Source organism: Microtus ochrogaster, chromosome 10 (genome assembly GCF_000317375.1).
Source record: "Microtus ochrogaster isolate Prairie Vole_2 chromosome 10, MicOch1.0, whole genome shotgun sequence".
Classification (NCBI taxonomy): Eukaryota; Metazoa; Chordata; class Mammalia; order Rodentia; family Cricetidae; genus Microtus; species Microtus ochrogaster.
The window spans coordinates 5,108,361-5,121,066 of record NC_022016.1 but is presented as its reverse complement, the minus strand read 5'-3'; the positions used below and the strand labels follow the sequence as shown (position 1 = coordinate 5,121,066).

General features: G+C 44.3%; 1 protein-coding gene across 1 annotated transcript in view; it reads left to right on the top strand.

The window, feature by feature from the left end:
- Pappa (pappalysin 1) overlaps positions 1-12,706 on the top strand; it is a gene marked incomplete at its 5' end in the record, with an annotated part of 238,799 nt that overhangs the window by 169,619 nt on the left and 56,474 nt on the right. Inside the window, 3 exons of the mRNA XM_005352645.2 lie at positions 4,473-4,586; positions 5,502-5,637; positions 8,451-8,664. Of these exons, the coding sequence (XP_005352702.1) occupies positions 4,473-4,586; positions 5,502-5,637; positions 8,451-8,664 (464 nt within the window). The remainder of the gene's footprint in view (positions 1-4,472; positions 4,587-5,501; positions 5,638-8,450; positions 8,665-12,706) is intronic.

Sequence of the window (12,706 nt, the reverse complement as noted above, 5' to 3'; positions counted from 1 at the left end):
AGACCATAGAGAGGAGAGGAGAGGACAGAGACCATAGAGAGGGGAGGACAGAGACCCTAGAGAGGAGAGGAGAGAGCAGAGACCCTAGAGAGGAGGAGAGGAGAGGACAGAGACCCTAGAGAGGAGGAGAGGAGAGATCAGAGACCTTGGAGTTGTGCTGGAGAGTCTAAAAGACTAGGAAAATGTGTAATGTATATGTACCCAACAGAAAATCCAACAAAATCTTTCTTCTCAGTATCTCTCTGTGGAGTTAGACTTGCTGTTTTTTGGAAGGATAAAAACATGTGGTTGAAAAGAAAACATTCCCATAACATCAGCACTCAAACTTGTGTTTCCACAAGGCTGTGTGTTGTTCAGCACAGGTGAGCCTGACATGCCTGCACCCTCAATTTAGGCTGCTGAGTAGGTAAATTCATGCAATGCCAATAAAGGCAGGAAGCTCTTAAGGATTTGAGTCTCAATTTCTTTCCACCGCCCTAGCAACACAGACGATTTCAAAGTCAGCTGAGAGTCTTGAGCAAAGTTCAGCTGGATTCGTTTGTGCCTTTCTGATTTGGATTGACTGTCCCTGATTGGGGTTACAGCCAGCCTGAAAAAAAAAAAACCCACACAACTAAATAGAAACAATAAGAGAACAAAATAACAACACCATGTTCCGCTAATGACCTGTTTAGTCCTGATAAAGCTGACGAGATAAGAGAAAATCGTATTTAAGTAATAAAAAGCGTTTGTTCATTTTGGTTGATTCTCTGACCATGGATGCTTTAGATGCAGAGATAAGACCCCCAGCTCAGAGCTTAGGATTATGCTTCACCACACTCTGTGGGGAGACAGGCAGCTAAGAACACAAGGAGAGTGCATTCCAAAATGATACATGTCGAATCGCTGGGCAGGCTTTTAAATGCCATAGATAGTTTATGCAAAGTCTCACACTGTTCTAAGTCATAACACAGTTTACCGGCTGCTCTGCCTAAGACTAGTCCCAGTTGTTTTGAGAAAAAATAAGCTGAAAAATGTCTACTTGCGTGCTAAAGTAGAAATGTTTGATTCCCAGCATCTGTGCCTAATTCTGGACAATGGCAGAGGTGATTCTTGGCACCTTCATACTTTCTAAAAGCACCCTCTGATATTTAAGAAATAGTGTTGCATTCACAAGCTCACTGGTTCTTAGAGCTAGAGGAGAAGTTTGGCAGTTGATGGGCTTAATACTTTTTGATATTTCTAAAACAATAAGGTAATTTTCTTAAATAAATTATTATAAAATAGCAGAAGGTTCTCTCAGTTGATACTAAGTTGACATCTTACCAACAAATACCAACAAAGTATTGATCTCAGGGAGACATCGTTGTGTCTATGACCAATTCAACATTCAAATGCCCGAGATCATCTGAGACCCAAAGAGGCAGAACCAATTTCTATTCCTTCCTCTGGTTTTAAGCCAGAATGCACTAGGAGTAGATCTACTTTGTCTAAAGCCAACTACTGAACTTTCTGGGTGATATTTGATGTTTCTTAATGTTGTGTAAGTGGTTTATCTTCCTCTAAGATTTCAAGAATGAATCGATAAAGGTATTAACATGAAGGGAAAGTATGTGCAGAATGTAAATGCCTTTCTGTATTTTCTTTACAACCCCACATGTGAATTTACTCCAAAAACTTTATTTGCCACTGTCAGTCGTAATGGAAAATGTGTTTTGTCTGAACGTTGCTTAGTGTATCATTTTTGTAAACAGAGCAAACTTGACATTTTCTTTTTAATTTTTTATTACTTTATATTGTTCCTTGATATTTTATACATGCATATAATGTATTCTAATTACTCTTGACTATCTGATTATCCCTGACTATCTTATCTCCTGCCTGACACTGTCAAACCTCCCTCTTCTCTCTAAGTTTCTTTCCCTCATTCATGCCTTTGCTTTTGTGGTCTCAAGTTTAACCAGTGCTAACTGCATGACTCCATATATGAAGCATCTTGACTATCCATTAGAATCTGGTGAATTCACCAGCTTTGCTAACTGAACACAGTGACTCTCCCTTTCCCAGAACTTGCCAGTAGCCAATAGTTTGTCAGAGCTCAGTAAGGACCAGTGAGCTCCTCCTCCATCTATGATGGATTGTTGACAGGTCTAGTCAAGTACAGGCCCAATGTAGGAATCAAAAGCTGCTGAGAATTCATGATTGAAGACAGCATTTTGCAGCTCTTCTCCCTGTCTTCTGGCTCTCACGTTCTTTATGCCTCCACTTCTGTATGTCCCCTGAGTCTTAGGGGTTGTATGGTGAAAATGTCGTATTTAGAGTTGAGCAATCAGCCAAATACTTGACATTTTCTGAGAACCTCCAGAAGTTACATATGTCCCAAAATATTATGGAGAAAGACAACTGAGTTTTAACATGTGTATAGGTGGGATTCTTGGGATGTCAGAGAAAGAAGGGTTGACAAAAGAACCTGACTTAGTCCAGTTCACTGGAGCCCCTGTGCTAAAGCACACTGGTAAGGGAGTTAACATGGATAGTGTTTCCTCTATTTTTGATGACTTTATAAACTAATATTTCAGGATTGCGTTCTTTCAATAATAAACATCTATGCTGTATTATCCAGGATGATCTTGAACCCTTTTCCTCAAGTGGTCCTACTACTTTAGTTTCCTATGTAGCTATGACTACAAGTACATACTTGTATACTCAATTTGGAGAGTTTTACTTTCCTTTTAATTCATAAAACTATGTGAAATAATACAAACCAAACAGTGGTTTGTCAAGTATGTGCATCACATAACAGGCCTGTGTAGTACTTGAATTGATAGTTGTGTGAATCTTGTCTTGCTGGCTTCTCTCTGTTGCCTATAAGATAACACACTGCAGATAAGGTTCCACATCATTTTCTCCATTTCCTTGATAGCAGAGGCAGCTGCCTCTCTGCATTCATTGCATGCTTTCTTGTGCTATGTAGTCCGTATGAGCCTCTGGCCACATACAGAAGTTTTTAATGTGTGGCTTTAAGAAATATGTCACAATGAACTAAGTTTTTTGCACAACATTTCTTTTTTTTCACTGATATTTGCCATCGCTCCATGTTGTTAACTTCTAACTCGCTAGATCACCCTTTGGGATTGACCTGGGCTCAGGTGAGTCTAGTTAATTCATCGTTAACAGTCTTGTGCTCTGTGTAATTCTACCATATGAATATTTCACATTTATATACCGTGTCCCCAAGAGAAGAACACAAAGACTATCTCTGGTTTTGTGGCATTAGTTACACATATACATTTTTGTGTAGTTATTGAAGGACTACACATATTAAATGGCTATCCATTTTACTCTTTGTTTTCTTTGCTGGGGATTAGTCTGATTGGGACTAAATTGTCTTGCTGTCCTTTTCCACAGTGTTTAAGGTCGTTAGAACTGTCTAAGTCAGCCTTTCTACTCAAATATTTGCACTGGAGGTGTAAAATAGCAAGCGTAAGCTCACACAAAAGTCTTGAGAGAGGAGACACATCACAGAAGAGGATTAATTCAAGGTCCTCTTCTACCAAACTTACATCATTATCAACAGCTCCATTGCGCTTTCATTTCCCCACATTGGGCTTTGGTCACTTTATAGCTGCACACATGTGAGAAATTGCTTGTTTCACATTCATATGCAATGTCCCTTCTGTACCTCAGTTTTATGTGCATTTTCCCTTAGTGCTTAATAAGCAGAAATTTTTCATTGAGTAGCATTTGAGTGAATTAAATCACTTAAATGGAATGGCCATTGGATATGCAATAAAAAAAAAACAAGAACAAAAACAAAAACTCTGCTAACTTAAAAAAAATTCTGCCACTGTTTAAATTCTTCTTGGTTCTTGTTACACTTTAGTATTAGCATCATTGGGTGAAAGCGAGGGGATGGGGTGAAGGGAGATGGGGGAAGGAGAGGGAGAGGAGGGGTGCTTTGGAACTGATGTTTCTCGATGGCACAGAAGCCAGAGCTCACACTCAGTATCTTTCCTGTCTTCGTGGAGCTCGGAACATAATTTACAGATTCTTTCTATAATACTCTAAAGACTTTGAAGATTCAGTGAGAAGTCTCTCAACTTTTCTTTTTGCAGTTTTCCTTGAGCTTTTGGGTTGCTAGGTATTTTATAACAACCTGGGCATTCTGTCTGTTTTCTTCTGGGTCTTTCCTTCTAGTCCTTCTGGCTGAAATGCCTTCCAGGTCCAGCTAGATTCAATGTCAATTCCTCCTGGATTTGTTCCTATGAGAACATTCCTGTCACTTTGCCACCAAAATATGTCATCTATTCTCCTTTCCTTTCCAGCGTTGGGGATTACATCTACAGTACACTGTGAGTGTCTGGAACAGACTCATCCGCTCACTTCTGCTTCTCTTCCACTACCAACAAAACAGACGGATACTGAAGGTTCATTAACTTTAATGAAATTCTCAGGACCCTCAAGATATTATCTTTTCCTCCATCTTTTGCCAGGTGTGTCGAACCAAGGTGATAGATCTCAGTGAAGGAATTTCCCAGCATGCTTGGTACCCTTGCACCATGAATTACCCATACTACCAGCTGCCTCAGACCACATTCTGGCTCCAGGTAAGCCCCTATCTTACCTGGAGAGCAATGGTGTGTAGGTCTGGCCTCAAGGAAGTTCTGAGCACTGTGATAACTTTTGCTTGAGTTGCTCTTTCCACCCTCCAAGATTGTCAATTTGTAAGGACAGGAAACGGAAACTCATGTGATGCTTCCTAAAACCGAATGCGACAATTGCTCATGGAATCACTCATCCAATGCTTATATCGCGAAGAATTTGAAATCCGCTTATTACTTATTATTCAAAATTTAAAATTAATTTTTTCCTCTATGGAATCTATAGTGATCCACAAAACAAAGTGAGCACGTAACTCTGTATGAGCTTGGTCACCCGCTACACAGCAACCTTCATGTGGCATTTCACATCTATATGTGGCATCATGTCTCCAGACTGTGGATTATATTCATTTTTATTTATATGTTGCTAACATACTTTGAGCTCCATGGTTCACACAAGTTCTAGGACCATGCCTTATTTGACTTTTGCATGCTGGAATCTGGTAGAGAGGATAAGGTGGCTAAGTGATGGGTAATAAACCTACAGTGTGCTTTGTGTGTGTGTGTGTGTGTGTGTGTGTGTGTGTGCAGTTTCACTCTGTACTAGCCCTGTGCTAGACACTGTATTCCATTTGTCTTATTAGAACTTCACAGTGACCCTACAAACTATTTTGTTTAATCAGCTATTTAGAAACTTAGGGTCAGAATGTTCCAGACATCCACCAGCATCAGACAAAAAGGCAGGAGCAGAGCTGAGTCTGAAGCAAGATTTCTGGCCTGGCCTCCCCACTGGGATCCCCTGCTTCTTCCTTCCCACTGAGGGAATGGATTGAAATAGAGCAAGATTCCCCTTTAATGTGATTGCTTCCCTATCATGTGGCTGAGTAAATGAATGACCCTCTTATGTATTCTCTATTTCAGACATATTTCTCTCAGCCAATGGTTGCTGCAGCTGTTATTATCCATCTGGTGACTGATGGGACATACTATGGGGACCAAAAGCAAGAGACCATCAGTGTCCAGCTGCTTGATATCAAAGAACAAAGCCATGATCTAGGCAAGCATGTTTTTCTGGGCATGGTTCACCCTTGGTACCTCCTTCCATGTGTAGTTGCCTTACCCCTTTTACAAAGGATCTCCTCCTTCCCCCTCTCTTTCTCTTGCTTCCTCTCTGCTTGGAGTTCTGGTTGCCTTAATCAACACGTGGTGGTGTATACAGAGAATACCGGATTTGGCAAATGTGAGGAAACAGATTCAGTGACAAAATTTGACTTTCATCAGCTCCGTATGCTACACACCTTTAAACTTAGGAATCCAGCATAATTCAAAGGACTCTGTGCAGGTGACTGAGCAAGGCCATTTCTCCACTATCTATGTCAACATCCGAAACCTATTGCAAGGCACTGGAGAGACCACACAACACTCAGCAATCCAACACTGTGAGAAGCCAGGTTTTAGGATCATAACCCTTTCTGCAGATGTTCTGCAAATCTCAAGAGTGGTTGTGTATTTGGCACATTTTCCAGGAGCTATCCATGTGGGAACAGGTATTAGAAAGCTTTCTGTCAGGTTCAGGATGAGAGAAGTAAGTGAGAAGTCAAGTCACACCTATGGGGGAGCAGAGATAGAAGGAGTGTTCGCTTGAGCTGTGGGGGTCTCCATAAGCATCAGGGCTGACAGTAACAATTCATACATGCAGGAAAGAAATTGAATTTAACACGACTCAGTAGCCAGTACTGGCACGAACTTCTAGTGTCTGACATCAAGCAGTTTATTGTAGGCGTATTTAAGCACAGCACAATTTGGAGGGAAAAAGTTTCCTGGTGCAGCACAATCACCTGTTCACAAGGAAACAAAATTACACCTGAACTCTTCTCAAAGTAAATGTTACTTTTCCCATGAAGATGGGATCTAGAGACAGGCTACATGTGTTATCTTGAGGGCCTAGGGGAGGGTTTGGTGTTTTCATACAGATAGCACAGTGATCATTTAGGTTACTAGCTACCCCTGGTCCTGGTGGTGGGAGCTTGGGGGAGTCAGGTATAGCCTGGCCCTACAGAAAGCACAGGGCTTACATAGGCCATTAGCTACCCCCAATCCCAGCCTTCTGGGTGGAAAATATTCATCTTGTTCTTTGAATAATTGGCCCCGCATGTTTAAACAACCCTGACTTCCTTAGTGCTGTCTATGAACTCAAGAACATTGGTGCCCACTGAGCACTTTCACCAGTGTTCTTAACTAGTACAGGATGGCCTTCATGGCAGGCCTCACAGTTCGAATCCCATATTTACCGTTAACCCAATCTGAAAATGAGAACAATTTTGTTGATACCATAACACCCCACTCAAAGCCTGGCATTCTCAGATTGCATTGAGAGTGGTGACCTATGGCTAGAGGGGACATTAATTGTCACTACTGTGACTGTCTCCAGTGTAATACTTGGCACTAATTGCTTCCTATTGCTACTGAGAACACTGTTACACACTCTTATAGCCACCTGCCTTGAACCTTAGGCCATTTATTGCAAGTGTTTGGAATTAGGGGTTAACCTTGGAATTGGCACTTCAAACCTTTGTGCACATCATTGTGTAGGACAGCCCATTTCAAAACTCTTAAGAAACCGGCAGACAAAGGGTCATATCAGGGTCCAAGGAAAGCCAGAGAAGCAAGGACACCATTACTGTTGTTGTGTTTACATGTTTACTTATTTAGTAGTTCTAAAGGCAAAAGAGAAACAGTAAAAACAAAGAGAAAAAAAATCTCTTAGGAGTTCTCGGGATTTCTGGGAAATTTCCTGATAGTTGGAAGGGAATATTTTCATAGTTATCCTGGCACTGCAAAGGTTGAGGAACAGAGAGGAGAAACATCAGGCTCCCCAGAAGCTCCTTGGACCCCATTGCTCTTCTCTGAGGCTTCAGTGTTACCCTGTCTCTCCCCACCAGATCGTCCTGTTCTCTGCCTCCTGAATACTGGGCAGAGGATTACTAACTCTGAGTGTGAGTATAAAACAGAGAAAGGGCACCTGATGGGCTCAGGGCCTCCTCCTCCTCCCACAAGGAGAACTCTCCCATGTGCCGGCACATGGCCAAGATTTCACCACTCTTACTTGCAGAAGTAAAGGCTTAAGAACTTGCTAGAGCTCCATCAGCAGCAAGCAGCTAATCAGCGAAACCTGCTTTTGTCCTAGCACCTCCATCCCAACGGCCCAGTCTATCCTTACCATGCAATCTGTTTGCATTTTCCCTGTGTATTTTCCTAAACCTGGGAAAAGGAACAAGAAAATATGAAGGATGGGGCTAAGACAAATTTGGATTCGACTTGTACTTGGTGCCACAATTATTTTGTGCCTGTCTGTGCTTCCCAGTTTCCATCTTTGTAGGCTGGACAGAGGTCCTTCCCACGCAGGGCTGCTCACAGGCCTACGGTGGAACTGGGACAGTGGACTTTTCACTCTGCAAAGGCCGTGCTGTGCTGCATTATTTCTCTACCTTTCCTACAGCCCAGGCAGGCAGCATGAACATCGAAGGCTCAAATCTTCAAGTCCTGAAGCAACGTGGGAGGGAGGGTGGGAGGGAGAGCCATGGATGCTTGGCGGAGGGTGGCCATTTGGGGGAGGGAGAGAGACTGCGGGCATTAGGTGAAGGAAAGCTTAGGGGCCAGGCAGGCAGGGGGATTGGAAAGATTTGGAAGCAAAAAAAAAGGCAGACAAAGAAACTTTCAATCAAACTCAAAATCCTCACTGGCCTCCCAATGGTGCTTTTGTGGTGTGACATGAAAGGGTCTGGGGGCTTCGGGAAGGGCCCGTTGGGGAGGGCGTGACTGGCCTTGAGTAATGAGCCTGGCCCCTCGGCCCTCTGTCTCCCCTGACAGGCCTCCATGTCTTGAGCTGCAGGAACAATCCCCTGATTATCCCTGTGGTCCATGACCTCAGCCAGCCCTTCTACCATAGCCAAGCAGTACGTGTGAGCTTCACATCGCCCCTGGTCGCCATCTCGGGGGTGGCCCTCCGCTCCTTCGACAACTTTGACCCCGTCACCCTGAGCAGCTGCCAGAGAGGAGAGACCTACAGCCCTGCTGAGCAGAGGTAAGCCGAGCAGGGCCTTCCCACCCTAGATCATTTGTAGTAGTGGAGAGAGCCCGAGGAGCCACCGCTGTTGCTGCTATGATCTGTGTGCTTCTCGGTATCCTCCATGCTCTGTCCTCTGGCCACTTTGGCCTTCAAGATCGAGAAGCCCACAAGCCCCTGACCTCTAGAGTATCCTAGAAAGCGAATATGCACTGAGTGGTCGAGAGGAATCCTCCTTTCACCTGACCTTCAGCTGCTGAGTTGACAACACGCTCCAAGGTGATGTAGAAATAACAGTTTTCTTCACTAGACAGGCCAGCTAGAGCAATTCTTGATGTTGAGTATTCTCCTTTGATGGTGGAGTTGTGGCAGGTGTCCTCATCTATTATATTTTTGGTTGTGAGCCTAGCCTTTAACGGCTGAGCCATCTCTCCAGCCCTGTCCTCATCTATTAAGGATGTTGTGGCTACTGTGTGCTTCATTCCAGTTCCTAGGAGCTTTAGTGATGGGTGAAGCCCCCTTCCCTTCTGCAGCCTTAGTCCCGGAGAGTCCCTCGGTGGTGGAGGATCTTGTGTTTTAACTGCACCGCAGTGTCGTTCCATCAGGGCCTTTGCCCTGGCATCTGTTACTACCACCTAGCTCTTGCTGTGTGAATGGACAGTATTCTTTGAAAGGATGAGTTTGGGGAATACTCTTAACTTGGGGTTGAATCCCCCGTTCCTGCTTCGTCGATGGCTGTCTTTACATGAATCACCTTCCTTTTCAGTCTCAGTTTCCTGTTTAGGAACAAGAGGATAATGGCTATCCACCCGTCTGGGGGATTGTGAGGGGGACTATTACACTGTAGATGAAAATGACCTTGCACGCTGTTCCTTGTGAAAGGTCAATGTATCACTGAGGACTATTAACCTTCACTTTCCAACTACGATGGTGGTGCCTCTGTGCACAGGAAATCTGTCTTTTGCTCTTGGAAGTCAGAAGCAAAAGAAACCTCAGAAACAATCTAGGGCAATCCGCGTATCCGAACTTAGTGTTAGCATCGAGGACCCCAAGGCCCGGAAAGGGGAAATGGTCCAGCATGGCTGAGAATCTCTCAAACTCGTTTAATAACATTGAGGGGTAGAATTGGAATATTGGTGGGCTCTGCAGAGTGGAGCTCTCGATGTAGCAATTCAGCCCTGCCCTGTACACCTGGGGCAAGGAGCGGGAAGAGGAATGATGGGGGACGTTAGCCTTTTCCACGGCCCTGCTCCCACAGAGGACACAAAAGGTGGTTGCAAAATCCGCATTGTTTTGCACCCACAGTCCCCAGCTTCTGTTGTGCACAGTGTGTTGCAATCAGTGCGATGGAAGAGCTCCTTTCACATCTCTCATTGTCAATCCCTTCTAACAGCATTTCTCCATCCCCAGCTCTTCAGGCGCTATAAAAATAAGTTAATTCTCTGAGCCCAGGGAAACAATGCCGACGGAAAATGCAAATCCATCGGCCCTTCTTCACAATGTGGTACCATCATCAGCCGGTTGTCTGTACCATCCGCAAGCTGACCAAAGCCAGTACTGTCTCCTCAGCACTTCCTGTGTACTAAGGAAACATGTTTAAGCTCTGAAACAAATCACTCGATATATGATTATACAGTTCTTTTGTGGCAGAGGAACGCGGATGTGGAACAAAGCATTATCCTGTCCAGTTCGTGTGACTCTAGACTGTAATCACTCCCATTTTCCGAGCCTCTGTTTCTCTTTAAGAGATGCTAATGAATAGTATATTTTCTGTGGCTCATTCCAGGTATCACAGCCTGTGATTCCAAAAGCTAGGCAAGGTAAGAGGAGAAAGAAAGAAACAAATTTCCACTAAGCAGGTGATAAGTGAAGGATCTTATTTGATTTTCACACTGTTTGGGAATGACCTAACATAGAGAAATAGCTGGTGAACCAAGGGCAAGAAAGGCCATAAGAGGGGGACTCTGCCGTTTGTCCTTGAAAGGCAAAGCCTGCACACCCACTGCATCAAAGAACGTGCAGGGGAGAAAAGACGCTTCCAGACCTGTCATGTGTGAGCATTGCCCTTCTCCTCTGGGCAAAGCGATGCAGAAGAAGCCATGACGGCTTCGGCTTGCTGGGCTCTGCACTTGGACCAGGCTGCCCAGAGGGCTGGGACTGCAAAGCTGCAGGATCCTTCTGAATTCCCCACTGGGGAAAGGACAGCAGCTGTTCCCGGGGAGCTGCAGAGGCTTTGACAAAAACAGGCAGGACTCTGCAATCATGCAAATGTAGTAAAACAACCCAGAAAGCAGGAAAAAGAAAAATAAGCAGCAATGTGTACAAAGGCCTGGGATGCGGGTTTCATTCTTAAAATCAGCAAATCAGAGCAGTCAATGCCTTTGCTTTTTGCAGCAGAGACTTCAGTTGGCTGGACTTGAACCTTTTCATTTTACTCTAGGCTGGTTTTCTGGCTTTAAAAGTCACTTTCCCCTCCCACCCAGAAGCTTTGTCTTTTCCCTCCACCTCTTCCTCTTCTCTCTCCTGTTTTCCTCCAGTGAACTGCCATAGGACAAGCATTGCTGCCACAAAATCAATGTAGATTGTGTTTTCTGACCTAGACTGAAGGGTCCCTAGCACCTGAGCAGTATTGGGAATCAGAACCCTATCCTCACAAAACGATCAGATTCAGATGTGGGATTCCAGCCGCTCTCAGCTTTATCCCTAGCTGGAGAACGAGACGCGAGTGAGATGACAGGGGTGGAGTGGAGGGCTGAAGGCTTCTTTAAGGACAAATGTCCAGTCGTGATAAGAGGCGCCAGTGTCTGTCTTTCTCCATGTAGTCAGTCTGCTTTCCTTCCTATCTCCTCCTTGCCATCCATCTATCCATGTAGCCAGCCAGTCAGTCATTCACCCATCCATATACTCCTCGATTCTTAATACAGAAAAACAAAATCAAACAACTTATAAACTTTAGTAGGTTAAAGATTTAAACGATTAAGTTAAAACCACTTCTCTCTCCCTTTCCCCTTCCTCTCTTCTTCCTTCCTCTCCCTCCTACCTTCTTATCTTTTATTTTCTTATTCTCTTCCTTTACCTCAAACTTTCCCCCTTTCTACATGCTGGAGGTAAAACTGACACCGTTTAGAAGACTCTTTGCTAGACTCGAGCTCTTCACGTGGCTGTGAGGATCTCTTTCCAGGCAGGCAGAAGACTCACATTGGAGGCAAATGGTCCTGAAGTCTACACTTTCCAGGACCCCAAGTATGGAATACCCCAGGAAGTCACTATACAAATATTCACATTGGAAGCTCAGAGTGAAGTTTTTCAGGGCCATGTGGAACTAGCTAAGTCAAAGGGACTAGAAATCACAGGCCTCTATCTACTAAATTACCTGAGAGTAAAGGAAGGAAGCATTGCTTCCCGAGCCACACACTGGCCAGAGGGCACCCACCAGCTCTCCTTGACTTTCAATAGTTTCTCTACACACTGTGGGCCACTGAGTTTGTCTCTCACTCTTCGACATCTGATCTCCATACCCTACCATCAGGAAGGGTTGGGTACAAAATGTATTATCACTTTTGCTTTTCCCTCATTTCTGGGCAGTAAAGCAAGGTCCTATTGGGCTACCTTTTCTGTTTCTCTGCAAATGACCTGAAGAGTTGGTGCCCAGGTTTTCCTTTCATTGTCCACTTTTCACGATATGGCCACTTGTTGTGACCGCCGCTAATGGCATAACTGTAGTTAAGCACTAGAATTCACGCATTAAGAAAAGGGCAGAGGCTGAGAAGAGCCTCCTCTTCAGCTCTTTAGTATTGTCTTCCTCCTGGCTGGCAGATTTTCCCAGGTGTAAGTCGCTGGGTGCAGGATGTTCATTTCAGTTATTGGTAGGGAGAGGGCAGCTGAAAAGTTGGTATGGAGTCGCAGCAGGTCTGTCCCTTGTGGAGATCTTGAAGGCTTAAGAAAACAGATGCAGGGCATGTGGACACGTGATTGCAAAGAGAAGGAAAATAGCGCCTTTGCCTCGCTGTGAGAACTGGGTACATTTCCTCTTGTTCATTCACCCAACCAGACATATCTT